This window comes from Ochotona curzoniae, unplaced genomic scaffold (genome assembly GCF_017591425.1).
Source record: "Ochotona curzoniae isolate NIBS_2020 unplaced genomic scaffold, NIBS_Ocur_1.0 scaffold_4701, whole genome shotgun sequence".
Taxonomy (NCBI): Eukaryota; Metazoa; Chordata; class Mammalia; order Lagomorpha; family Ochotonidae; genus Ochotona; species Ochotona curzoniae.
The window spans coordinates 73567933-73593438 of NW_024467122.1; the positions used below are offsets into that span (position 1 = coordinate 73567933).

Consider the following 25506-nt stretch of genomic DNA (forward strand, 5'->3'; position numbering starts at 1 on the left):
TGTAGATGGTTTGTAAGGCACTTCTGCTTTCTATTTACTGCTCAGTCTACCTTCATACATTTAGTAGGATCACGAGCCTCAGTGTTTCTCTGAAATTGTCATAGCTACCAGCTTCACAGGTGCCAGCTCAGTTTGGATGGAGCTCATGACTCCAGATCCACATCTGTGAATAGTGTTGCCTTTGCATCAAACACTTGAGTCTGATCATGGCAGAAGGAGCTTACTGCGAAGGAAGGAAGAGAACATGAGAGTGACGTTCCAGAAGCTCAAGCATCTAACTCAGGTCACCTGCTGAGAGTCTAGCCAGGAGCTTCCGAGAAGGACTGGAGTCACATCCAGGGAGGAACCACGGAGGAGCAGTGGGTGGTCCTGCATCTCAGGAGGAGAGCTGAAGATTGGAACATTTGACCAAAAAAGGGCAATTTCAGACTCCTCTGCCTGCACAAGCACAACCAAAAGCACTCATTTGTGAAAATCCTTGGTTCAGAAATAAGGACGTAGCCAACAACTCGATGGGCGAAGAGGGGCTCTCACTTTGTTTCTTCCTGCGTGAGTCAGCTTTGCGTAATTTCCCCTTGGCTTTAAGAAACAACTCACATGCTTTTCCTCTAAATGACAGTCTGTGAGGCTTCCAACCGCCCACCTGCCTGCAAGCCATGTTGTTACCCTGACCATATCTTTTTCTTGGACTAAACTTAATGGGAAAGCATCCTGTCCCTGCATGGTCACACTGGCCTGTATTGTGTGCATTCATCCCACATGATTCAGACCTCTTCTTATCCACCTACGTTTCGGGACACACCCACCATGTACCAGGCGCATGACTCAGTGTCCATCCACAAGGAACACCATGAGTCTGGGCCCCTGTATTTTCGCCTGCTTAGTTGCTAATGTTGTTTGGGGGAAATGGCTTTTGGAATAGTCGCTTTCAGGTAGCCTTCTTCTCCTTTAGAGCAGACACCACAGGAAGAAGGCATGGGCCTTCCTATCCTCAGCCAGTCGCCTCTCTTGCTAAGACCAAGCTACCTTCTCATATTTCATCTTCTCTTTAAAAGGCTGCAGCAAGATTAGATACCTAATCTTATTACTGGTGCTAATCCCATAAGGATTAAGCACATGGAACCTCATTAAAATCCTCCTAGTATTGAAAAACAGAATACCATAGATCTTAGGTTGAGCACGTCGGGGAGGGGCGTGTCCCGGGGAGTGTTTGGTTACTGACATCAGGTGCCAGGGCCTCCTCCCCAAAGCCTGGTCCTGGAACTGGATAGACAGAAAGAGTCTTTGCCCTTAGCCTGACCTGGAGAGCTCAGGCAGGACTGGCCTTGTATCCGGATCACATGTGTTTAGATTTAATTAAACTGGGGCTCCCAGAGCGCCTGCACAATTAGCTGTAATTGCCCCTCAGTAGTGTAGCAAATCTGAGTTTTGTTGTATGCTTTTCTTTGTAAGGGTTTATTTATTTTGCTTGAAAGGTAAGATTTACAGAGGGAGAGGAAGAGACATATAGACCTTCCGTCCCTTGGTTCACTCCTTCTAATGGACACAATGGCCAGAGTTGAGCCAATTCAAAGCCGGGAGCCAGGAGCTTCTTCCAGGTCTCCCATGCAGGTGCAGGAATCTGAGGCTTTGGGCCATCCTCTGCTGATTTCCCAGACTATAGGCAGGGAACTGGATTGAAAGTGGAGCAGCTCAGACACCCATATGGGATGCCTTCACTTGCAGGCAGAAGGATTAGCCATTGAGGCATCGCAGCAGCCCCTGTCATTTGTTATGCAAGGAACAATGTCCCCAGCACAAACCACTGCTCCAGCACAAATGGTATGTTGGACATCTTTAGGCTAGTCAAAACTGGCTTAAGGAAATATAAATATATGTATTTTTTGTTTTTGCTAAAGTTTTCTATCTAGATTTTGATTGGAAAAGTACTTTCTACCGTTGTCTATATTTACAATGTCAGGATACACCTAAATATCAGAATGATGGACTTGTGACTGTTGCTGAAAAACAGTGCTATTATAATAATATAGGGGATTGGGGGGAGGGTTGTGGGAGGGGTGGGGGGAGTCCCAGTGCCTATAAAACTGTATCACATAATACAATGTTAATAACAATTAAAACAAATAAATAAAACTTAAAAAAATATATAATAATATAGGGGAAACAGTTGAAAAGAGGGGAATCTAAAGGGGGGAAAGGGAAAACCCTTAGCCTATGGAACTGTATCATAAAAAATAAATAAATAAATAAAAATTTTGAAAAGTAATGTAGGTGGGCCTGACACAATAGTGTAGTGGTTAAAGTCCTTGCCTTGCACACGCCGGGATCCCATATGGGTGCCAGTCCTAATCCTGGTGGCCCCACTTCCCACCCAGCTCATTGCTTGTGGCCTGGGAAAGCAGTAGCGGACAGCCCAAAGCCTTGTGACCCTGCACCCGTGTGGGAGACCCAGAAGAGCTCCTGGCTCCTGGCTTCAGATTGGCTCAACTCCAGCCATTGCAGCTGCTTGGGGAGTGAACCATCGGATGGAAGATCTTCCTCTCTGTCTCTCCTTTCCAAAAAAAAAAAAAAAAGTCATGTAGACAACATAGTAAAAATAATAATAATGATAATTTAAACAGTACCAAATTCTCTGTCCCATGCTAAGCCCATCTCTCTCCCCAGCAAGTATTCTATCAGATGTGTAGGCATGTCTCATCGCTCTAGCACCCGAGCCCACTCAGGAGATGGTACCATCCCCACTGTCTGCCTCCTGTTCTTGTCCCTCAGGGAACTGGCGCCACAGCACACCTCCGCACGGGACTCTGTGTCCTCCCTATCCACAGCAGTGATGAGTCGCTTCACTCAGATGGAAATTTAGGTAGCTTCCAATCCTGTGCTGCTGCCAACAGCGCTGCAGGGAACGCTCTTGCACATATATCTGTGCACACATGTACAAGTACACCTGCAGCAGGAGGTCCCCTAAAGTGGAATTGCTAGACAAAAAGACTGCGCTTTTTCTTCTTCTTCTTCTTCTTCTTTTTTTAAGATTTGTTTTTCTTGGAAAGGCAGATTCACAGAGAAGGAGAGACAAAGATCTTCCATCCACTGGATCACTCCCCAGATGACCTCAATGGCCAGAGCTGGGCTGGTCTGAACCCAGGAGCTTCTTTTGGGGCTCCCATGTGGATGCAGCGTCCCAAGGCTTTGGGCTGTCCTCTACTGCCTTCCCAGGCCACAAGCTGGGAGCTGCATGGGATGTGGAACAGCCAAGACACGAACCGGTGCTTACATAGGATCCCAGCAGTTGCAAGGCCAGGATTTAGCCACTAGGCCTCCGCACTGGGCCCAGGACTGTGGTTTGTTTTTTTGTTTGTTTGTTTTTTTAGTTCATATGCTGCCAAAGTGAGCACAGGACTGTGCTTTCTTTTTTAAGATTTGTTTATTTTTTATTGGAAAGTCAGATAAACATAGTAAACATAGAGGAGGAGAGACAGAGAGGAAGATTTTCTGTCCGATGGGTCATTCCCCAAGTGAGCGCAACAGCCGATACTGCGCCTATCCGAAGCCAGGAGCCAGGAATTTCCTCTAGATCTCCCAAGCAGGTGCAGGAACCCAAGGCTTTGGGCCATGCTAGACTGCTTTCCCAGGCCACAAGCAGGGAGCTGGATGGGAAGTGGAGCTGCTGGGATTAGAACTGGCGCCCAAATGGGATCCCGGCACGTTCAGGGCGAGGACTTTAGCCGCTAAGCCACTCCGCCAGGCCCAGGGCTGTGCTTTTTAAAAAGCATGAATAAATAGGTGTTATCACACTGCTTTCCGAGGCCACAGATTCAGTACGGTTTGGTAATGTTCCCAAGTTCCCTCATGATAAAATTTCATCCTGGGAGTTTGTTAAAAGTACACACTCCCAGGCCCCATCCTACTCCTGGAGCTCTAACCCTCCAGCAGGGATCTGGAAAACTGGGTTTCTCTCATGCCTCAAGACTTGCCTGTCGTCAGAGATGATTTGAGAGCAGGTGCAGCCTGGCCACAAGGGCCCTCCCTCAGCCTTGAAGCCCAGCTGCTCCTGTAAGACCCTGGTTTTAGGGTCGCTCATGACCTGAGCAGGTGAGTCAGTGTCCCTGATGGAATTTTTACGTGTTCACTTGCTGTGCGAAAGAGCATCTGTAGCATCAGCTACACGTGTTTCAGGACCGCCACTACCTCCCTCTGACATCTCAACTCCCCCTTTTAATTCCAGTGTTTAGAGATACGCTATTCCTTAGATGAGTCTGGCCAAACCTGGGCTAGAAGTCTGGCAGTTCAAATTCCAAGGTCAAAGGTCCAAAGTTCCCTCCATCCTGGCTTTTTGATCCTCCTGGAGAGTGTCTAGGAGCCATGAGACTGCACTCAGCCAATCAGCTCTTCGTTAAAGGCCTGCAGACCCTCCCAGTCTCAGCTGGGTGCTGCAGGGAAAAAACTAGGAGACTGTACCATCTGCTAGCTCACTGGAGAGAAATGTGCCTCGTTCCAGCGCAGAGCCCAGTCTGACCGTGTTGAGAAGGTGTTGCTCTTGGCTCCTGGTTTCCCTGTTAGGAAGTCAGATACACAGGAGGAGAGACAAAGAGGAAGATCTTCCGTCCAATGATTCACTCCCCAAGCGACCACAACGGCCGGAGCTGAGCCAATCCAAAGCCAGGATTCCTGCGCAGATGCAGGGTCCCAAGGCTTTGGGCTGTCCGCTACTGCTTTCCCAGGCCACAAGCAATGAGCTGGATGGGAAGCAGGGCTGCCAGGATACAAACTGGCACTCATATGGGATCCTGGCACGTTCAAGGTGAGGGATTTTAGCTGCTAGGCTGTCACACCGGGCCCTCCCTATTAGTTTCAAGCACTTTTTGCCATTTTCCAAGACCCCATGCTCCCAGCACCTTTGTATTATAATCATTCATCCAAGTCTAGGGCATTTTGTCTGGAATGAGATGGCTTCCAAGGGACCAGGAAGGGATTGTATCTTGGTATGAGTAATGGTTACCTGGATGGAAATGCAGAACACTGTGTATTTTGCTGTGTATAAGTTGTACCTTCATAGAAATAAAATAGAACAAGATTCTTTCTGTGTACTGATACATAAAGGCTTGTGAGACATATTGTAAAGGGATAAAGCAGGGCACCAAACAATGTGTATACTACCACTGCTAGTTTAAAAGTAATGTAGGAAATGAACTCTTCATTGCATTAAAAAAAAAAAAAGACATTTATTTGAAAGAGTTACAGGTGGAGGGGAGACAGAGGGATCTTCCATCCTCTGATTCATCCCCTAAATGAGCACAAAAACCAGAACTGGGCCTGTCCACAGCCTGGAACATTCTCGGTCTCTCACATTGGATGCAGGGGCCCAAGCACTTGGACCATCCTCTGCTGCTTTCCCAGGTACATTAGCGGGAAACTGGATCAGAAGTGGAGCAGCCAGGACTCGAGCATGTATGGGATGCCAACGCAACACAAAGTGGTAGCCTTACCAGCTGTGGTGGCCCCTTCACTGCATCTTTTACAGCATTTGAATTTACTGCCATACATATTATCTATCCACTCAGAGAAACACCGTTTCTGCCCATTCCTGGGCCTGACCCGTGTCCTATGGAATCAACTTCTCTGACAGTGATTCTCCCGCAAATGGCTGCCTCTAACATCACCTGCAGGGCACTCTGCACACTGCAAGCAGTTGTGCTGGCCTGCCTTAAGCTGCATCCCACTCAAAAAGGAAGACAAACATGCACAGCCTGGAAAGGTCATGGCGTCGTGGTTTGCCGACCGTATGAGGAATGTCGGAACTGGCGCCGCTGTCAGCAGCTCGCGTCTCCACTGCACTGCTGCTCTCGTGCCTGTCTGGTGCCAGGCCATTCACGAGCTGCCACTTGTACCAAGGCTTGCCTTCCCTGGGGACCCCAGCTGAGATCATTCCCCGCCTGGGAAAAGCAGCCCAAACACCGTGCTGCTCAGAGGCCTCCTGTGTGTGTTTGTGAATGGCCTGCTTCCCCTGGCACCCTGTGCCTGCATCACCAAGGCTCTTTCGCTCTCACCCTCAGAGCATTCTGGCTGTCCCTCTGGACTCAACTTGGTCTCTCCATCCCTCCACAACGCTAACAAAAAGATCCTATGAATCACATCCGCTGGGTGCTTTCCTGACCCTCATGAGTCACCTTACACTTGGGCATAGTGTCCTAATTAACAGCCTAAGAAGCTGCTCCCAAAAGGTTTTGCTGTTGCTTTTGCTACATGCGCATGTCAACATGAGTACTTAGGCAAGCCCTGTCAGTTGGTCTCTGTGAGGTTTCCTGTGACCCTCCGTTAAAGGAACATTGCACATCAACTAGACACGTGATACTTGGCGCATGGACACTAGAGGCGCCCTCTCTCTAATTCCTACATGCGTGTCTCTGGCTAGCCAAAAAGCAGTCTGTCTCTCTTTGGATATATACTCCAAAAGCTTTATGGAAAATGGAATTAAAGGGTAAAACTTATTTTTCATAATAGACATTTTCCGTGACGTTTCTAAAGTCCCCATCTGCGTGGATCCCTATTTACTAATCCTCCCGCTTGCACTGTGTCCAGTATTTGTTGCAATGACTGAGTGTCATACTCTTCTCGCCCACAGGCTGCACGTGGGAGTTTGGAGCCATGGTGAACTATATCAAGAGGATGTATCCCCTGACCCAGCTGGTGGTGGTGGGCTTCAGCCTGGGTGGTAACATCGTGTGCAAATACCTGGGAGAAACTCAGGCAAACCAGGAAAAGGTGCTGTGCTGCGTGAGCGTGTGCCAGGGGTACAGCGCACTGAGGTGAGTCCTCCCCTCCCGCCAACAGGCTCCTCAGCTGGCTCGCCGCACTGTGGGCTCAGATCTGTGTCTGAGTAAGCAAAGCTCCTCTTCCCGGCTGCTGTTTCCCTGAAGGTTCTGGAAGGTCACTCAGTCTGTTCATGCTTCAGGGGTTTGGCACAACCACAGACTAATGAGAGAACAGAAAAGACTGGCAAGCCAGGATCCGAGAGCTGGGCTGTGGGAGCCCACACCGCTTCTCCCCGCAGAGGGGCTGAGTCTCGGAGGAGAGCCAGCGGGGTCTGCGGGAATCCCTCCAACGGCGTCCTCACCTTCCACTGCCCGTTCCTCTTATCATTATGCCCATTTATCACAGAAGACCCTGGCTCTTGCCCGTGGGTCTCCTGCCCACAGACACCCTGCAGGACGGGTCCTAGCTGCTCCAGGCCCTGCCCCCGGGGCCATCTGCTCTGGCTTCCCCTCAAGATCTGTCCCCGAGCTCTCACGAGTCGCCACACTCGTGCTAACACATGGCTTCACGCTCACATGCACACTTGCTCTTGCTCACACTTCCGTTTCTGTATTCTCACACTCCACTGACTCACTTCTCATTCTCACACATGTACACTCACATGTTCAGTCTCACACGCACCCTGACACACTCTTACACGTGCAACACCAGATCCGCATATGCTCACATTCACAGACATCTGCTCGGGTCTTAAAAGGCATTCATTTCTCCTGCACCCACACTCTTCATGATATCATTTGTATTGCAAACAGGTGTGACTCGCCACTAGGGCACTCTTAAGGAAATCCAAGTCACACAGAAAAGTTTAAAGAAACACTCCTTTGTTGACCCAGTGTAAGGCTGAAGGGTCCTTACAGTTAATCAAGGAATCCTTTTTTACCTCACCTGCGTTACTCACACTTCACTTTAATCTGGTTTTGTTAAGTTTCTGGTAGAAACTCGTTATCTAAATGCCACAGTTAACCATGGGCCCAGAATTCATCCTCATTCTGTGAGGCTCAGATCCGGCCAGAAGGGGACATCTAAATGTGCCACGCGACAATGAGAGCATCCCTGGAGAGACCTCTCCTGGGTTCCAGGGCCGAGGCCTAAGAGCTCCCATTTCCTCATCTGGGATACGCAGGTGTTATAAAAACGAAAAGGAAGACCTCATGGCTCCATCCTGAGGGTCACACTGATGTGCTTGGAGTAGTGCCTGGGCCACAGAATGTCAGTCACTAGCTGTTCGTCGTCGTCACCCTCCATGGTGTGGACACTGGACCCCAGCGGATGGGCTGGTGAACGCCTGACCGTCTTCACTTCGCCGAGGAACAGCTGAGTGTCAGATTACAAAGTCGGCCTCTGAGGCCCATCGCTGCAGGCTGTGATTCACGGGTGCTGTGGCATGGGACCTCAGGAATCTGCATCTGATGACTGCTGGCGTTGAACTGTTCACATCTCTCCAGGTCTGGCCCCGCAGAACTAGGCTAGCCTCTCATCTTCCTGTTAGGAAACTTGCTCATCACACACCAGGGAACTGATGGAACACACAGGTTTCTTTGTCTCCACTTGATTAGAAATATTCAACTCCCAACTCACGGCCAGATGTGCAAATTAACCAAGACCCATCCTAAGAACTGAACTGAGAAGAAGGTGAGCCAGGAGCCAGCCCAGTCAGACCTTGGGAGCCGGAGCCCTCACCTGCACTCGCCTCACAGCTGGTCCTATTTTCAGCCAAGCTTTTGTCTTCTCCAGGATTGGAATAACCCGATTTCCTTCCTGAAGCAGTGGCTGTGGATTTGCTGTAAGCGCTGACCTCGTATTCAGTAACGTCTACACGATAAACAGGAGAACAGAGGGCAAGTTTGTTTTCATAATGCCCAGAATCTGAAATTGATGGCCACTTCATTTCATTTTGCTGCAACAGCGCCATCTGCTGTTGGCAAGTGCGCGTGCTCAGCTCAGTCAACAGATTAAGGCGTGTTTGACGGTTGCAAAGGGTCAGGCAGCTAGGAACTGGAATCTATATCTTGCAGTCTACACAGCTCCTTTCTTGAGCACTCCAACAGCTTCATATACATAATTATCTATTGTCTCATCAGCCTCCTGCAATATGGAAAAAAAAGAAGCAACTTGATCCTCTAATGTCTGGGCTAAAATGGTGCCCTCCCCAACAAGGGGAGTCGATGGCTGGTCAGGATACCACAAGCCTGGTTGTGCCTGGGGCTCCCTGGTGCTTGGATCGTCCTAGTAGTGGAACCAGCTCTACCGAGTGAATGACAGCTCCATACCTTACAGCAGTATAACTTTTTCTTTTTCCCTGCCAAGGCTCGAGGGCAGAGCCTCACAACATTGGGAAAGCGGCAAAGCAAGAGGGCCGATCTTGTCTGCAGAGGTCACTCAGGAACTCGTGCTTCTGGAAAATCCCTCCCAGCTGAGTCTGGAGAGCAGCTTGCCCAGCGATTCCCCTCCCTCTGGCTTCTTGTTTCGATAGCTGACCTCCCTCCCCCACAGCCAGAGCCGCACACATCCTCCAGAGAGCAGCCACCTGCTTGCCATAGTTAACCAACTATAGCCGCTGCTAAACTAGCTCAGGCATCAGAACGTGCTGTACCACCCGTGAGGGACACAGGTGCCCCAGAGTCCCATGGCACGTCGGGCCTTCCCCTGCCCCCACAGTGCAGATGGCTGCTAGCTAGCCCTTAAGAGTCCAGGCCATCAGATTCCGTCCAACTCTCTGATTTAGTTAATCCACTGAAACTTGATCATGAAAAACTGGACAGTAATTTTGTGCTGTGAGCAATGACCAGAAAGGAATGCGAGAGGCAGAAATAGATGAATTACTCATGGATTCCTGCAGCTGGAGCCCCTCCTACATAATGAGGTGGCGCCCTCCCCCAGCTCCCTGCCCTTGTGGAGCATGGAGACCAGGGAAAGGAGACGGACAAGAACAGTTCTTTCCTCAGCGAGTGTTCGACATTCCCACAGTACAGAAGTGGTCAATCAAGGAAAGACAAGCATTGCTGTGATTTGAGCATGAAGGGTGGTTTGTGTCGGAGAGACTCACAGCACTTCATGACATAAGAATATCATAAGACTGCAAACCAGCAAAAGTATATTAGTAATATACTACCCAGTAGGCATGTGGGTGCCCAGGACGTCCCCAGGAAGGGATTTGGGATGGAGGGAAGGGTGGGCACGTGGCAGCCTAAGGCCCCTTGCAGGATGGCCGGGATAGTGAGCGACTCACTGCCATCCTTAATGCCAGTGGGGCTGTTGGCTGAGAGGCAGTGTTCATGTCCGGAAGTCACGGCCACCTGCGCTTCCTTCCCAGTGTTTCTTAATCGGGGCCTTCCTGCCCCAGGCAAGAGCCAGGTGTCACTCTCCCTGCCCAGAGCTCTGTGCGTTTCTGTCGTCTGCTTTCAGTGAGTCAACTCCAGACTGTGTAAACGAGTTTATGACAAAAGGAAAATTTTAAGATAAATAAAAATCCCTCCGCAGAGTTGTACCGTCCCGAAATGTCAGCGTAGGGCCGAAGATCTGTAAAGTAACTTTGGACAATCTGTAATTTTGCATCAGAGCCCAACAGGGGCAGCAGAGTGGGCAGTGGGGGACAGTGGGAGGAAGCCCTGATGAATTTTGTCAAAACTCTGGGCTGCAAAACAGCTCAGTTTTTCTGCCCGAGTTTGTTCTCTGGCCACGTGCACTCTTAGTGCACAGGGATTGTTGTCTTTTGTCAATAATTTTTTTGAAACCAGAAAAATGACAGACTGCGTATATACCCTTGAACTTGAATTTGTTCTGTAAGACTATATCTTTAGGGAAGCTGTTTCCTTAGAAAAAATGGACCTGGAGGGCAGCCACCCACTCTGGGTGCACCACCATTCCAGAAGAATTGACAATGCCTGCCAGGCTGGTCTCAGAGGCCCTTGGCTCACACACCTGGCTTGCTTCATCTCCCACTGCCAAGCAGAACTAGCTGGGAGTGATGAGCCGTCCCTGGGCTGGTTCTCCCCGAAGGGCAGCCAGCTGCCAGCCCAAAAGCCTTCTGCTCAGAGTCCCCTGGTTCCAGAGACTCCAGCATCCCTCCTCAAAGTGCAGGCGCCCTGTCTTGAGCTGGCCAGTCTGTCTAGCATTGCCTGTGTATTTGTGAGGGTCCACTTTCTCCCTGGGAGCTGGGCCATGTTAGAAATTACCCATGTGCCCAGAAGGGCTAACTGTGTGAACTATAACAACTCTGGGAATTAAAGCAGGTTTTTATTTTAAAACAGCAAGAAAAATGTAGAACATGATAAGATATGTATGTTAAAAGTAGTGAGTGCACAGGAATCTGGTCTGGGATCACCTCAGACAAAGTTTCTTTTGGAATCTTCCCCCATCGAACTGCTGGACTCAACCCTAATCAAGAAGAGAAGTGCAGGTTCCATGGTCTGCCATGGAGTGCAAGTGCCAGAGCCCAGCCTCCTCAGAGGCTCAGACAGCAGTGGAGAGCATAACCAGGTGCACAGGGAGGATATGGCAGTCTATCGGAACCTGCAGAGGACACCTGGCATCACAACAGAGGACAGAACAAGTCAATCAACTACCCCAGCCATATGTTGGTAGTCAAAAACTGCACAAACAGACTCTAAGGTGAACTGCAATGGATTCTGCAGTGACTTTGTACTTGGAGTAGTGAGACTGGCAGCAATTCAGAACTGTTGAACTATCAAAACTACTTGAGCAAGACCCTTGGAGCATGCCGCACATCAGGGACCTGGGATGGGTGGGGCTTCTCCCTTTATCTCCCCCTTTACCCCAGATACAGGAAAAAATTGTGGAAATAATAGTCTTATCCGCTTTCTTGTAGCCCTTGAACCTTTGTGCCCGAATTAACTATGTAAAGATTGTCAAAAAGAAAGAAAAAAAAAAGTAGTGAACGCAGAGCCAGTGCTGTGGTGAAGCATGTTAAGCCTGTTCCCCCAGTGCTGGCGTCCCATATAGTTGAGATCCCAGCAGGGAAGTTTTGCTGTACATAGTGTGTACCTGGCGGCAGCATGTGTTGGGATTCAAACACAAGGAAGCCTTGAGTGGGGAGGGCTGAGCTGCCACTGTACTCAGTGTGGGCGCAGAGGCTGGTCACCAAAGCCAGTCTGAACGCAAGGCTGGCTGTGCTGTCTTCTCCTTGCAGCAGCCAGGACTCTGGCAGGTGGGGAGAGCCTCACCCACCCGCAGCAGGGCACTCACAGGCTCTGGACAGGGTCTTGCCAGACAGGCCCGCCCACTGAGCCTAGAAGGCAATGAAGACCTCTCACCTTGCCCTTTCAGTAGTAGAAGGATCATTGAAAGGCTTACGTGGAAGGATCTGATTTTATAGTTCTCTTTTGCCTCTGAAAAAAAAAAACATTTTTTAAGTGGGTTTTTCCTGCACGGTACTTCCCACACCCCTACTTTCTTACATGTGTGCCCGGCATTTAGCCAGGGAACCTTACCTGCAGGTACGAAGCCCAACAGAAAAAGGTCCGCATGACGATAGCTACAGCTTTCTGTGACTGGGAAGGCCAGGGTGCTAGTAGGAGGTGTCAGCAGTGCCATTGGCAAACAGCAGTGCCGCCTGGCCCTAGAGGAGTTCCTGGCCAGGTCACCTTCAACTGCACTGTTGTGGTTCCTTCCAGCCTTCTTCCTTCCTTCCTTCCAGCAGATACGTGAACATCACACATCCATCTCGGTGCTGGGTCGAGCTTTGTGGTTGTGACATGGCAAGTTCAGGTGCAGCTTGGGATGCCTCCATCCCTTGTCAGAATGCAGCTTCAAATCAGGACTGCCCTGCTTCTGATCTGGCTTGCTGCTAGTGCACGTGCAAGGCATCTTGGCCCTGGCAAGGAGCTTGGCCCTGGCAATCCATGTGGGAGACCCAGATGGAGTCCTGAGCTTCTGGTGTCAGCCTGACCCGGATCTAGCTGTGGCCAGCATTTGGGAAGTGAACCAGAGTGTCGGAGGTCTCTCTCTCTCTCTCTCTCTCTCTCACTCTCAGTCATTCTGCTTTCTAATAAAATAAAATAAATATATTTTTAAAGATTATTTGGAAAGGCATATTCACAGAGAGAACCATCTTCCATCTACTGATTCACTCCCCAAATGGCCACAACAGCCAGAACTGAGCCAATCCAAAGCGAGGAACCTCTTCCGGGTGTCCCACACGGATGCAGGGGCTGAAAAATTTAGGCAATCTGCTATTCCTTTCCCAACACCACAAGCAGGGAGCTGGATCAGAAATGGAGCCACCAGGACACAAACAGGCACCCATTTGAGATGTCTGTGCTTACAGGTAGAGAATTAACCAGTTAAGCCATGATGCCAGCCTGGATAAATAAATTTTTTTTGTAACAAAAAGCCTCAATATCAGCCGAAGGCCATAGCAGGGCAGAGGAAGCAGCCCCCTCGCCCCCGCCTCCAGCTCTGCATTTGGTGGCAAGACCACCCCAGACCCCCTCCAGACAGCTCCTTGTATCTCCCAGCCATGCACCTCACTCTCACCATGGTTCTTTCAGGGCCCAGGAAACCTTCATGCAGTGGGACCAGTGCCGGCGCTTCTACAACTTCCTCATGGCTGACAACATGAAGAAGATCATCCTCTCCCACAGGTACTCCTGTTCTGGGCTGTCCGGAGACGGCTGCTCCCTGAGCTCCTAGGGCAGTCAAACCTGGGACCCCTGCTTTGCAAGGAGGTAGAGAAGTGCTAGGGGGATGCGGACTCTCCAATGGTTGGCTGGAAACAAAATGCTTCCTCTCTTGCTGGTTCTCTGTAAATCCAAGGGAAGGAACCATGTCCTCAGAACAGAGCTGAACTGGCCCTCACTGCCGGTGGCCTCCCTTCTTTGGATGCTTCCATGCCTGGGAATCAGTGCTCAGTTGGAGCTGGCCCCTTGGGATTCTGCCCAGCGCAGCAAGCAGCCTCTGCATACTCTCAGCTTCCTCATCCACTTCTCCCCTGCTCGGAACCGGCCAGAGAGGTAGCCGTCAGTGAACAGGGGCGATTTTATCCCTAGGGTCACCGTCATCACTGTATCTCCAACTTCTTCATCCCCCCCCCCCCTGCTGGAGCGGGCCACGCAGGGGCTCAAGTGGCATCTGCTCTCCCCCAGACCACTCTGCCCCAACAGACACTGCTCTTCCCTCACACTGCTTGTCAGAACCCTCCCCCCGCCATCTCGGGCCCCTCACCCCCGGATTGCTCTCCTGTGGGGTTCCCCTGCGAGAAGCCCATATGGGCCCATCCACAGGACCTCACAAGGAAGTGAAAAACAGGGGGAAACTGTGTCCCCCTGTGCTTTGACAAGCAATTGTTGACCCGCAGCTTGTGTTGTTGGAGCAACTGCTGAGTGCTGGGCACCAGGCAGCAGGTGGCTCAGCTGAGGCGCAGATGGTTCTGGGGATTTGCTCAGATCTCTTCCTACCAGAAGTGGTGAAGCCTAGCCCTTGGCACCAAGTTCAAGTCTTCTGTCCACCCTTCTGCTTTTCTGGAATCCACAGTAATTCCCAGATTGGCATTTTGCCTAGCATTTAAGACACCGGTTAAGATAGCGGTGTCCTGTATTGCAGTGCCTGGGTTTAACACCCCATTCCACTCCTGACTCCAGCTTTTAATGCCCTGGCAAGTGCTGGCTCAAGTCGTTGGTTCCTGCCATTCATGTGGAAAACCTCAATTTTCTTTTTCTTAAAGATTTTATTTTATTTTTATTGCAAAGTCAGATATACAGAGAGGAGGAGAGACAGAGAGGAAGATCTTCCATCCATTGATTCATTCCCCAAGCAGCCGCAACAGCCCAGAGCTCAGCCAATCCAAAGCAAGGAGCCCAGAGCCTCTTCTGGGTCTCCTACGTGGGTGCAGGGTCTCAAGGCTTTGGGCCGTCTTTGCTTTCCCAGGCCACAGGCAGGGAGCTGGATGGAAAGTGGTACCGCCAGAATGAGAATCAGCGCCTATATAGGATCCTGGCACATGCAAGGCGAGGACTTTAGCCTTTACGCTATTGCACCAGACCCTGACTTCAATCGCAGTGACTCCTTGAAAAGTTTTCGATCAAAGGCTTTGTTTTACTACCAATCAGTTTTGTGTAATTCTTCACAAATTAGAGGTGTCCTGTGGGTGCCCTGTGCGTGTTTATGTTTCTGAAATTACAGAAAGCCAAAAGCAGAAAGCCAAATAGGCGTATTAGGGAAACTTGAAGCTGTGAATTCTATCCCATAGGTAGAATTGTCTTAATCTTTTAAAAATGCTAAAGAAATGTGTCCTGTTCCTTTGGAGATGTTGCAAATGGACACCGGAGCATTGAGTTTCGGTAATCTGTCTTCCTCTAAAGAACGCCAAACCTAAGCACGAACCCGGTCCTTCCCCAAAAAGAGTCCAGAGTCCTTGCTGGTCGGGAGGCCTGGGGTGCACCTTGACCCCTGCCAGGTGGCCGTCCTCTCAAAGTGGCTCTTGTCCTCGAGGATCCCTGGAAACAATTGACCCTTTGAAACCATAGGTTCCATATCTGTCTATTTCAGGCAATATCCCATAAACAGAATTTTAAGGGTCATTTTTCTATAATTGATACAGTATAACTGTTTACATAGCATTTACTTTATATAAGGAATTAAGAATAATAAAAGGATGATTTGAGGTATACAGAAGGATATGCCTGAATCATATGCAATACTTTCCCACCTTAAGATTTTATTTATTTTCATTGAAAGGCAAATTTACAGAGAGAAGGAAAGAAAGTTCTTCCATCAGCTAGATCACTTCCCAAAGTGGCCACAATGGGCAGAGCTAAGCCAATCCAAAGCCAGGAACCAGGAGTTTCTTCTAGGTCTCCTCATGGGTCCAGAATCTCAAGGACTTGGACCATCCTCTGCTGCTTTCCCAGATCATTAGCAGAGAGCTGGATCGGAAGTGGAACAGCCAGCACATGAACCAGTGCCCATATGGGATGCTGGCATTTGCAGATGGTGGATTAGTCAGTTGAGCCACCACACCAGCCCCATACTATGTATGCCACCTTTTATAAGGAACTTGAAGAACTATGGAGTTTGATACTCCTAGGCAGGGCAAGTGTGTATAGCTTTTTAGCTAACATGTTGAAGAGCTATTGACTGATTTGCCCAGCTCTTCATGGTTGAGCAATATAAGCAAGTTCCTGAAGGGAAAGGAGGGGCCCTGCCAAATGGACCATGTCAGTACAGATGCCAAAGAGGGGCCCAGCATGAGACCCCTTCCCCTGTGGAGAAGGCTGGGTACTGTTCAGCTAGCCTCAGACCAAGTCCTTACTGTACCTCGCTGCCTCTGGAAAGGAAACCAGATGGCAGTGTTGCTCCCTCGGGCATTTTCCAAGAGTCAAAGTGTAAGCTTGTCCTCTGGGCGTTATACAGGCTGGAGGGATCTCAGTATTTCCGACCTGAAAACCCATCTCTCCTGGCTTCCCTCTGGACAAGGAAGCCTGCTCTGCTCTGCTTCATTCCCCTCCACTTGTTATTCCCTGTCTACTTTTGTGTCTCCTCCTAGGCAAGCCCTTTTTGGGGACCACGTGAAGAAACCCCAGAGCCTGGAGGACACAGACTTGAGCCGGCTCTACACGGCAACCTCCTTGATGCAGATTGATGACAACGTGATGAGGTAGGCCCGGAGGGCGGGGAGGAAGAGCTGTGCCCTGGGGCAGGGGGCCAGCTGTGCCCAGCACAATGGCTTTGCCACGCCCTCTTTAAGGATTTTTTTTTCCCCTTCTTTAACTAAGTATCCAACATTTAAAAACAGGATTTCACAAACTAATCCAAATTCCTAGTTTCTCTTGGAAACCAGTGAAAGGATCTGGCCCGGGACACTGCGGGGGGCTGTGCGAGCCAAGGAGCTAGGGTGCAAGCCCAGCCCTGCTTCCCTCACCCAGCCTGCCCTGCCTCAGAGCCAGAGCCGATACCAGGTGCCTCATGAATGTGCATTTGTGCTGGAAGAAAAGGAAATATTTCTTCTCTCAATGCCTCCGTCAAAAGCAGAAAGACAAAACAGTCCAAGAGGGCTGTGGGTTTCAAGCAAAACTGACAGAGCCTCTTTCTTTGGGGATGTGAAGACTCTTCTGTGATTGTAAGACACAAATCCTGCCCACTCATTTCCTCTGCACCTGCCAGGCCCTTCCGGGCAACTGCAGTCACGGCCTTGACAGTGGCCTCTTTCCCGTCACAGCAGCTTCCAACTGAGATCAGCCTGAGCTGGAAAAGGTCGAGCTGACCTCGGAACTCATCAGTTCTCTTTCAAAAGGTCATCCTTCTTATGAAATGATCATTTCGATCCTAAGAGCCATGATCTGAAACAGGTGTTCAGCCCTTGGCTCCCGAGGGCGTTTGGGATCTCTGCGTATTGTCCTGCAGAGATTTGAGCCATCATCACACACTAAGGAGCTTAAAAAAGGCTGATTGTTTCTCAAATGAAATAGAAAAACCAGGCAATTGCTGATATGTTTAGAAAGTGAGAATGAATGGTATCCACCCCCACTTAAGGGGGTTAGGTGTGGTGTCAAATGAGGAGGAAACATTTTTAATTTGAATGCTCCATTCAGTGATATCTGGTTCTAGGCTGCATCAAAGGATAAATTAACTGCATCACAGCTAACTGATACCACAGAGTCACTGTGCTGGCCAGTGTCTGTGATGGCTGCTGTCTTCAAGTCTGTGTCACAGAGGGGAAACCAAGGTTCAAAAAAGCTGAGCCGTTTGCCTCATGTCACTTAGGCAGTAAGTGCTGGAGCCAGTATTTTATCCAGATTGCAAAACCCCAACTTTTCTTTTTTTAAGATTTATTTTTTTTGGAAAGGTAGGTTTACAGAGAGAAAGATCTTGTGTCCACTGGTTCACTCCCCAAGTGGCTGCAACGGCCAGAGCTGAGCCATTCCAAAGCCAGGAGCCAGGAGCGTGTCCCAGGTCTCCCACACAGATGCAGGGTCCCAAGGCTCTGGGCTGCCATCTACCCAGGCCACAAGCAGGGAGCTGGATGAGAAATACAGCAGCCAGGCCTAGAACCAGTGCCCATATGGGATCCCAGCATGTGCAAGACGAGGATTTTAACCAGTAGGCCATCACACCAGGCCCCAAACCCCAACTCTTGGCCCCCGTCTGTGCTGCCTACCTGTGTTCTACTGACATGAGTTAGTACCGAATTAGAAGCAATAATAAAACCAGTGCAGCATTGAGACCGACCTCTGCTACCTGTGTCTACGAAGGTACTTAAAAAAAAAAAAAAAAAAACAAGAAAAATGGAACCAACCGATACACTTCTTATGAGGCAAAAAGATTTTTAATCTATGCATAGCTTTGAAAGAGACCTTTATATTCTCTACTAATGCAACATGTTGGTGCAGGAACTGGATAATAATTGGCTCAGCAGTGCAGCCTTGTGACAAAGGTTGTTTTGTGCTTTCCTTGTGTGTGTGTGTGTGTGTTCTGCAGGAAGTTCCATGGCTATAACTCCTTGAAGGAATACTACGAGGAGGAAAGCTGTATGCGGTACCTGCACCGGGTAAGTGGCCAGCACCGGCTCGGAATTCCTGGCGCCCCATCCAGCTGCGTGCACAGCTGCGTGCACAGTGTGAATATTCCTCCTCAATCTGTCGGTGGAAGCGCAGCCAGAACCTGGCTTGAAGCGCTTGACTCTGTTGCGTGGATTCATGATTGGCTCAGATTCAGTGGCCATCATAGGCTCACCCCAGAGCCGCCTGTAGTCCAGGGTGTGCCCATATCCGGAGAGAAGCCCAGTTTGCCCTCAGTCTCCCTTTGACAGCACAACCCTTCCTGGTTTCTGCCCTGGAGGGAGATCCACCTAGATCCCATGCCGTCCTTGGACACTTACCTCAGAGTCACTGTGCATTTTTTTGTTAGAATGATGCTACAGCCGAACTGCATATTCCTGCCCTAATCTGGCAAGCCGAGTAAAACAGACGTGCTTCTGTTTGATCAAAGTATGTTTAGCAACTGGTCTGCATGAGTGCAGTTATTAGCAGCTACAATAAGCTGCTTTTTAAGCTTACAGCAAACCACAGTCCTGATGTATTTTTTTTTATTATTTGAGCCACCACTGAGTCAATTTCTCCCATCTGTCTTCACACAGTTGCTCTTTTTACACAAATATGTAACTTCCCAATTAGCCCGGTCCATGTACACCTCTGTTGGTTTGTCCCATTCTTCTCCCAGGGAGCACATAATTGGAAATTGTAGTTGTGTTGTCGGTCACATCAGCCATTCCTCCCAGTGTGGTACCATCACTGTTCTGTTAAATGCTGAATGGAACCCTGCCAAGAGAGTTCTCCTCTTCCTTTCAACTTCTAGATTCTTCTAGAAAGCCCTCTTTGCCAGTACAAACTGAATTCATAGGTACCTGACTCTGTAAAGCTGCGTTTTTTGTGGGTTTTTTAAGAGTTGGTTTTTGGTTTTTGGTTTTTGTGGGTTTTTTGAGAAAGTCAGATATACAGAGAGGAGGAGAGACAGAGAGGAAGATCTTCCGTCTCTTGATTCACACCTCAAGTGGCCACAAGGGCTAGAGCTGAGCCAGGAGCCAGGAGCTTCTTCCAGGTCTCCCACACTGGTGCAGGGTCCCAAGGCTTTGGGCCATCCTCAATTGCCTTCCTAGGCCACAAGCAGGGAGCTGGATGGGAAGTGGGGCTGCTGGGATTAGAACCGGCAGCCATATGGGATCCTGGCGCATGCAAGGAGAGGACTTTAGTCACTAGGTTATCGCGCTGGGCCCAAAGTCGCATTTTCTAAAAGGCATGGTTAGTTGGCAGTATTTGCCTGTGGATGCCATAGGGCTTCTCTCTCTCTCTCTCTCTCTCTCTCTCTCTCTCTCTCTTTCTTTCTCTCCACGGGAGTCTGGGGGGTCCCTGTGTTACCGGGTCCTCTACATGCCTGCTGCCGGACTGTGATCACAGAGGCACTTGGAACTCATCCCAGTGCCACCTCTTCGGCAAGCTGAGCTGTGTGACCCTCTCTCTTTGCCTTTAAGATAATGTTCAGCCGTGAACTTGAGCCTTAACTCAAATGAGACCTGAAAGGGGGAACCAATCATTTAATTCTGCTTGACTTTCTTGTTGCAGATTTATGTGCCTCTCATGCTAGTCAACGCAGCCGACGACCCATTAGTGCATGAAAGTCTGCTGACCATTCCGAAATCTCTCTCAGGTAAGGGTTTCTCTCCTCCCCGCCTGCCGCCCACCCTGCCGTCCACTCAGCAAATTACCACAGCCAAGTCTGTTCCCTTCACTATGCCGTGGTCTCCCAGAGGCCACGCCATTTGGGGGGAAGTACAACTCGCGATGGTGTCCCTAATAGTCCTGTGGCTATGATGGGGGCCTGGGCAGAGCCTTCTGCTACCCGCCACCAGTACGGGACAGGACCACCACTCAAAGACATAGCCAGGTTCTGTGAAACCCATGCCTTGGGATTGTGGCTGCTTTAAGTTTGGAAGTGTAGTTTCAAGAGTGCATGACTGCATGCTCAGGTTAAGCACTGAGTAGCAGCAAGAGGGTAGCAGAGGAAGCACGAGGGTTCCAGGAGCCTTCGCGTCATCATTTCAAATCCCTAGAACAAAGCCACCTGCCCTCCGCAATCCTCGGGCTGGGTCTCACACACATCATGTGTTAAATACACCTCCGGTCCTCTCGTGGCCCTACGCTGGGATGGATGGCAAAGTGAAAAAAGCCCCCACAGGATGGGGGCTGCATATGTTGGAGATGAACGCTATCCCATCCTTCCACGGGCTCCCTGACAGAGGCAGCCCGCTTGTCCACATGTGTGGCAGTGAGGAGAGAACCAAGAGTGGCACGTATTTCCTTTGTGCATCTACAATAACTTGCACAGCTCTAGTGCTGACACAAAGAAGTCTATAAAATAGCAATTGAAAGGGAAGATGGAAGGGGGTGGGACAAGAAGGGAGCCCTACAGAGTCAGCGGGGTGTGGGCCATGTCCCTGAGTTCCCCGGTAGACAGCTGCTTCCTGCTGCGCCTGGCTGCCCATTCCACACACTTCTTCAGTAATAGCTTTACTCGCCTAGGTGAGACCAACCTAAACATGGATTTCTGAAGTCAAGCTGAGGTTTTGAATTCTCAGGGTGGCACATGACCTCGAGAGCTTGGGCATCCTGACACAGCTTGCAGCTTTAAGTTAAATCTCCATGGTGAAGATCAACGTCTATAATGAAAGCTAGTGGTTCACTGAATTATTCTTGTTCTTTAGCAGATAATACAATCAGTGCCATTACTCCCTGTTCAGAGCTGGACCTTAGAGGTGTGTTAGAAATCCAGGACATCAGAGCTCCCTCCTAGGGCTTGCTAAATCACAACCTGTGTGTTAACTGGATGGCCCAGGTGGCTTGGCTTCCCCATCAAAGCTGGACTTCAGCCGTGTAGCGCCTGGCTGCCCCTCCTCCACACAGACCGCTCAGGATTTCTTAAGCTGGTGCCACCCTGCTCCAAAGCTAAGCTGCTATTCCAAATCAGGGCAGGCAGTTAGCACAGTGGTTAAAACACCAGCTAGAACTCTCCCGTCTACACTGGCTCAAGCTCCTTTCTCCAGCCTCCTGTTAACGCAGACCCTGGGAGGCAACAATGGCTGAAGCAATAAAATTCCTGCCACCTGTGTTGTGAGTCCCTGGCTCCTGTTCAGCCTGGCCCAGCCCAGGGCATTTGGAAAAAGAACCAGCAGGTGGAAGGAATATGAGATTCTCTCTCCCTTCACTCCCAGCCCCACCCCCGCCCCGTGTGTATGTGTCTTCATTAAAAAATGAAAAACAAACCAAAAGCACCTAATATCTGCCAGTCGCTCTGTCTTACCTGCCCCAGCAAAGTTCTGCCTAGTCTGGGGGGATCAAAGAGAGTGAGTAAAGGTAGGAAGCCCCAGTAGGTGGCTTTTCCCTATGGCACAGGCCTTGGACACCCCGGCCATTGCTTTCGCACCTCCTACCAGAGGACAGAAGCTCACTCACTCCCTGCTTCTGCCCTGCAGAGAAACGGGAGAACGTCATGTTCGTGCTGCCCCTGCATGGGGGCCACCTGGGCTTCTTCGAGGGCTCCGTGCTGTTCCCCGAGCCCCTGACGTGGATGGATAAGCTGGTGGTAGAGTACGCAAATGCCATCTGCCAGTGGGAACGGAACAAGTCGCAGTGCTCCGACACGGAGCAGGTGGAGGCCGACCTGGAGTGAGGCCTCGGACTCCTGCGCGGCTCCAGCAGCCCTCCTCTGGAACCCGCGTCCCCTCACCCGCTATTTCAGGTCTCCCATTTCCCTCCATGACCTGGATCTGACCTCACCATCAGCGGGGAGGGGCCCACCCACCACGCACGTCTTCAATAGGCGGCTCTCTGGGAGCTCCAGGCTATTTTTTGTGCTTAGTTACTGGTTCCCTGTGTTGTATCATTAGCCATGGTGACAAGTGACAGGTTCTCACCCTCCTGTCCAGTTTCAGCATCTGATTGCTTTCGAGCCAATGACATCTAGTTTCCCTATTAAAAATGTGTGTGAATAGCACTTTTGCTTTGCCAGTCAAAAGGCTTTTCCCAGAGAGCAGTCTGACAAATGCTATTTGGTGGTGGTTGTATGTGCCTGCACGTAGACTCAGAGATCATTCTAAGCCAGCACTGAAGGCACACCCCCATCTGGGAGTCTGGGGGTTCTCCCAGTGTGCGGCCTCTTAAACGAGAAAGGAAATTCCCACAAGTCATAAGCCAAGTTTTCCCCCCTTACTGCTGCTAAGGCAGTTTTCCCTCACCTTGCTGCTGATGGAGAGTCCCATGGGGCACTTGTTAAAAATTCAGCCTCCCAGGTCCTTCCCCTTGGAGAAGCTGAGGCGGTGAGTCTGGGGAGGGGTCTGGGGATTTTAATGTCTGACCAGTGCCCCAGGCGGCTGTCATCACCAGATCCATAGGAAAAGCCCTGTTGTATAGCCCCTCTACCTTAGAAACATCTTGGTAGCTGATCTTTCTTGAGTCACGGTCACAAGTGTCTCTTCACTCCCAGGGACCTGCTGAGTAGCAGGTGTAGAGTCTCCAGACAGGCCCTGGATACGAATGAACCCTGGCTCTGCCTCTTCGTGGCTATATGACCCTGGAAAAGTCCTCTCAGACTTTCAACTTCCTTACCTGTAGTGTGAGGGACTTGGACCAGGTAGATTGCCGAGACAACTACTACTAAAGTTCAAATGACAAACTCAGTGTACTGAGGTTTGAGAGAACATCACTCCAGGGGAGCCTGGGGACTATTCTCCCAGGCAAAGCATGTGGGTGACATCGTTTGCCTTTCTTCTGTAGTCCCTCATTTCATATTAAAAAGTTTTGGGGATTTTTTTTTTTAAGCAATTGTAACTTTAGTGTTTTAACCCAGGTCTCTCTGTCTGTGGCTTTTGATACCAGTCAATTCAAAAGTTAGATTTGAGTTTAGAGAAAAATACTTGCAACCAAAAGATATGACTTGGAGACCAGATTTCTAATAACTCTATATTTGTGGAATATTGGGTAGATCTTTCCCATTCTGGGTTCTAAGTATTCCTTTTCTGCAAACCTGTGGCTTAGCTCTCTAAAAACCCTACACTTTGAAAAATCCACAGCTGCTGTCTGAAACTGAGCAGACCCATGGGTGAAACTGCCTGGATCCTGATAAAATCCATGTGTCACCTTTGGCTCCACAACAGGCTGCAAGAGAAATAGTGGGTCTGTGTGGATGTGTGGGAATCAGAGGATCTGCCTGAGACCCAGACGGTCACGGGTGGGTATAGTTTGGACTCTGTCGCCTCGAGAAATTGTTTTCTGGCAATCACCAGATCTTCCTTCTAACATGAAACAACAGCCATTTGTCTCAAAAGATTGAGATATCTGTCATCTCAACTAATTTACTTCAGTGTGTCATTTCTCACACCCACCAAATCCTGTCTCCGTGACTTTCCCCCGAGTTGCTATTTCTCTCCTGTGTTTCTTTTTCATATTCCTTCAGCACAGATTGGCACTTTATCACCTACCCCTTGATTTGGAAGCCAGTGCCTCTCTGTTACTTTTCCCTCCACCCAAACACACTTGTAATCTAGAAAACTCATAGTCCTGTTTCCTCCTGTTAACATTCATTCCTGTGCAAATAGTTGAACCAAGCAATAACTTAGTAGAATTGAATCACTGTCCCAGGAAGTGAGAGACTTGTTTTCATTTGCCTGAGGCCACGTGTCTTGAACTATTCTGACAGAAGCTACCCAGGTACCGGAAGGGGAATGGCGGTCCTGTAACACACCCGTGGCAGGGGACTGGGAGTCCTTGAGCGAGCCTGGTCTGCATTGTTCCGATGACCCCCACACAGGAGAGGCAGGGCTGGGGGCGTAGCCTCTGCTTCCTCAATGCCAGAATGTCCCTGCAGGGCTGCGAGGGCCGCGTCCCAGCTGAAATCCCTGTGTGGCTCTGAAAAGCACTGACGTCCCATCTTGGCTCACATGACATCAACGGAAGCCCTTTGTTTGCACGTCAGGCTCTCGGGCCTGGAAATGAGAAAGTGACTGTGTCTGTCTTTCAGGAAAATCCTTGGTTGTCCCTGAATGAAAACACAGAGACATTGAATTCAGGGATGCCAACTTGTCTAATCAACGAGGGAGTGGCACCGTTCATGTAGGTCAGCTCCTTTCCGTCCTCCACTTCCTTGCTTTGCCCCCCCACCAAGGTCATCCATTTCTGATGCTACTATGAATGCCCTTTTTGCTCTTTGTTCCTAATTGGGGTAAAATAAGATTGAGGTTTGTTTTTTCTTTTAAGGGTGTTTGGAAATAATATTTTGAAATCATATTAAAGATATAAATTACATAGTCTAGACAGTTTGTTGTATAAATGACCTAGCACAAAGACGGGGACGACACCCACGGTTCTCCAGCTGGACCCTCTCTCCTAAACAGTCTGAAGCCACTGATGAGACACTCATCCCAGGCACATGAGGAATTTCTGACTTTAAAATTTAGTGCCAGTTCTCCTAGCCGCATGTATGTTAGAAGGGAGTGTAGCAGACTTGAAAAAAAAAAACCCTCTCTTTCCTGCTGGGCGATTGCACCCAGTGATTGCAGACAGGAAGTTGTTAAAATACTCATCTAAACTCTGGGGTTGTGTGACCTGTACAGGGAACCCCTGTCCTACCAGAAGGGTGGAAAGGCACCCAAAAGGGGAGTATTCCCTTCTCCACTTAGTGTTATGGAACCAGGGTCCCCTATACCTGGGTCCTTGTCCGGTCTCTTATTCACACTGGATCACAGGCAAGTCTCCCTCACTCCCTTCACCTCCTGAGCCTGTGTAACCTCCTCTTCCAGCTTGTCTAAAACCAGGTCATCTCTTGATGCAACATTTGCCTGACCTTGGCTTCCCCAGACCTCGCAAGTGGAGACAGCTGTGGCAAGGCTCAGCGCTTGCCTTGAGGCGCCTTTGCCGGGCGGGATTTTCCACGTGAGGCCTTTGCTGGCAGGAGCTGGATGCTGTCCAGAGCCCTGTGTCTTCAGCCTCTTACTTCAGAGCATCCCACTGTCACCAAGCACAGCATCCTGGCTCTTCTGAGGGCGGTCTTGTGCCTGCGGCAGGTGCTGGGCGTCGGAAGGAGGGAAGCGTCTCCATCCTGTAGTGCAGCTCAGGCAGGGCATTGTGAGCAAAGCCCTTCCTGCTCGGGCTTCCAGCCCACAACCACAGCCTTGGTGAAAGCTGACCTTGGCCT

The 25506-nt window shown here is 49.9% G+C and overlaps 1 protein-coding gene across 3 annotated transcripts in view; it reads left to right on the forward strand.

Moving 5' to 3' along the window:
* The window catches only part of LOC121149301 (monoacylglycerol lipase ABHD2), a 99262-nt gene extending 74392 nt beyond the window's left edge, over window positions 1-24870 (forward strand). For all 3 annotated transcript variants that reach the window (XM_040969811.1, XM_040969813.1, XM_040969812.1), the window contains exons 6-11: window positions 6620-6803; window positions 13320-13412; window positions 16313-16423; window positions 18244-18313; window positions 19884-19968; window positions 21791-24870. In XM_040969811.1, coding sequence (XP_040825745.1) covers window positions 6620-6803; window positions 13320-13412; window positions 16313-16423; window positions 18244-18313; window positions 19884-19968; window positions 21791-21987 — 740 coding nt within the window. In that variant the 3' untranslated portion in view covers window positions 21988-24870. The remainder of the gene's footprint in view (window positions 1-6619; window positions 6804-13319; window positions 13413-16312; window positions 16424-18243; window positions 18314-19883; window positions 19969-21790) is intronic.
* The last annotated feature ends 636 nt before the right edge of the window (window positions 24871-25506 follow it).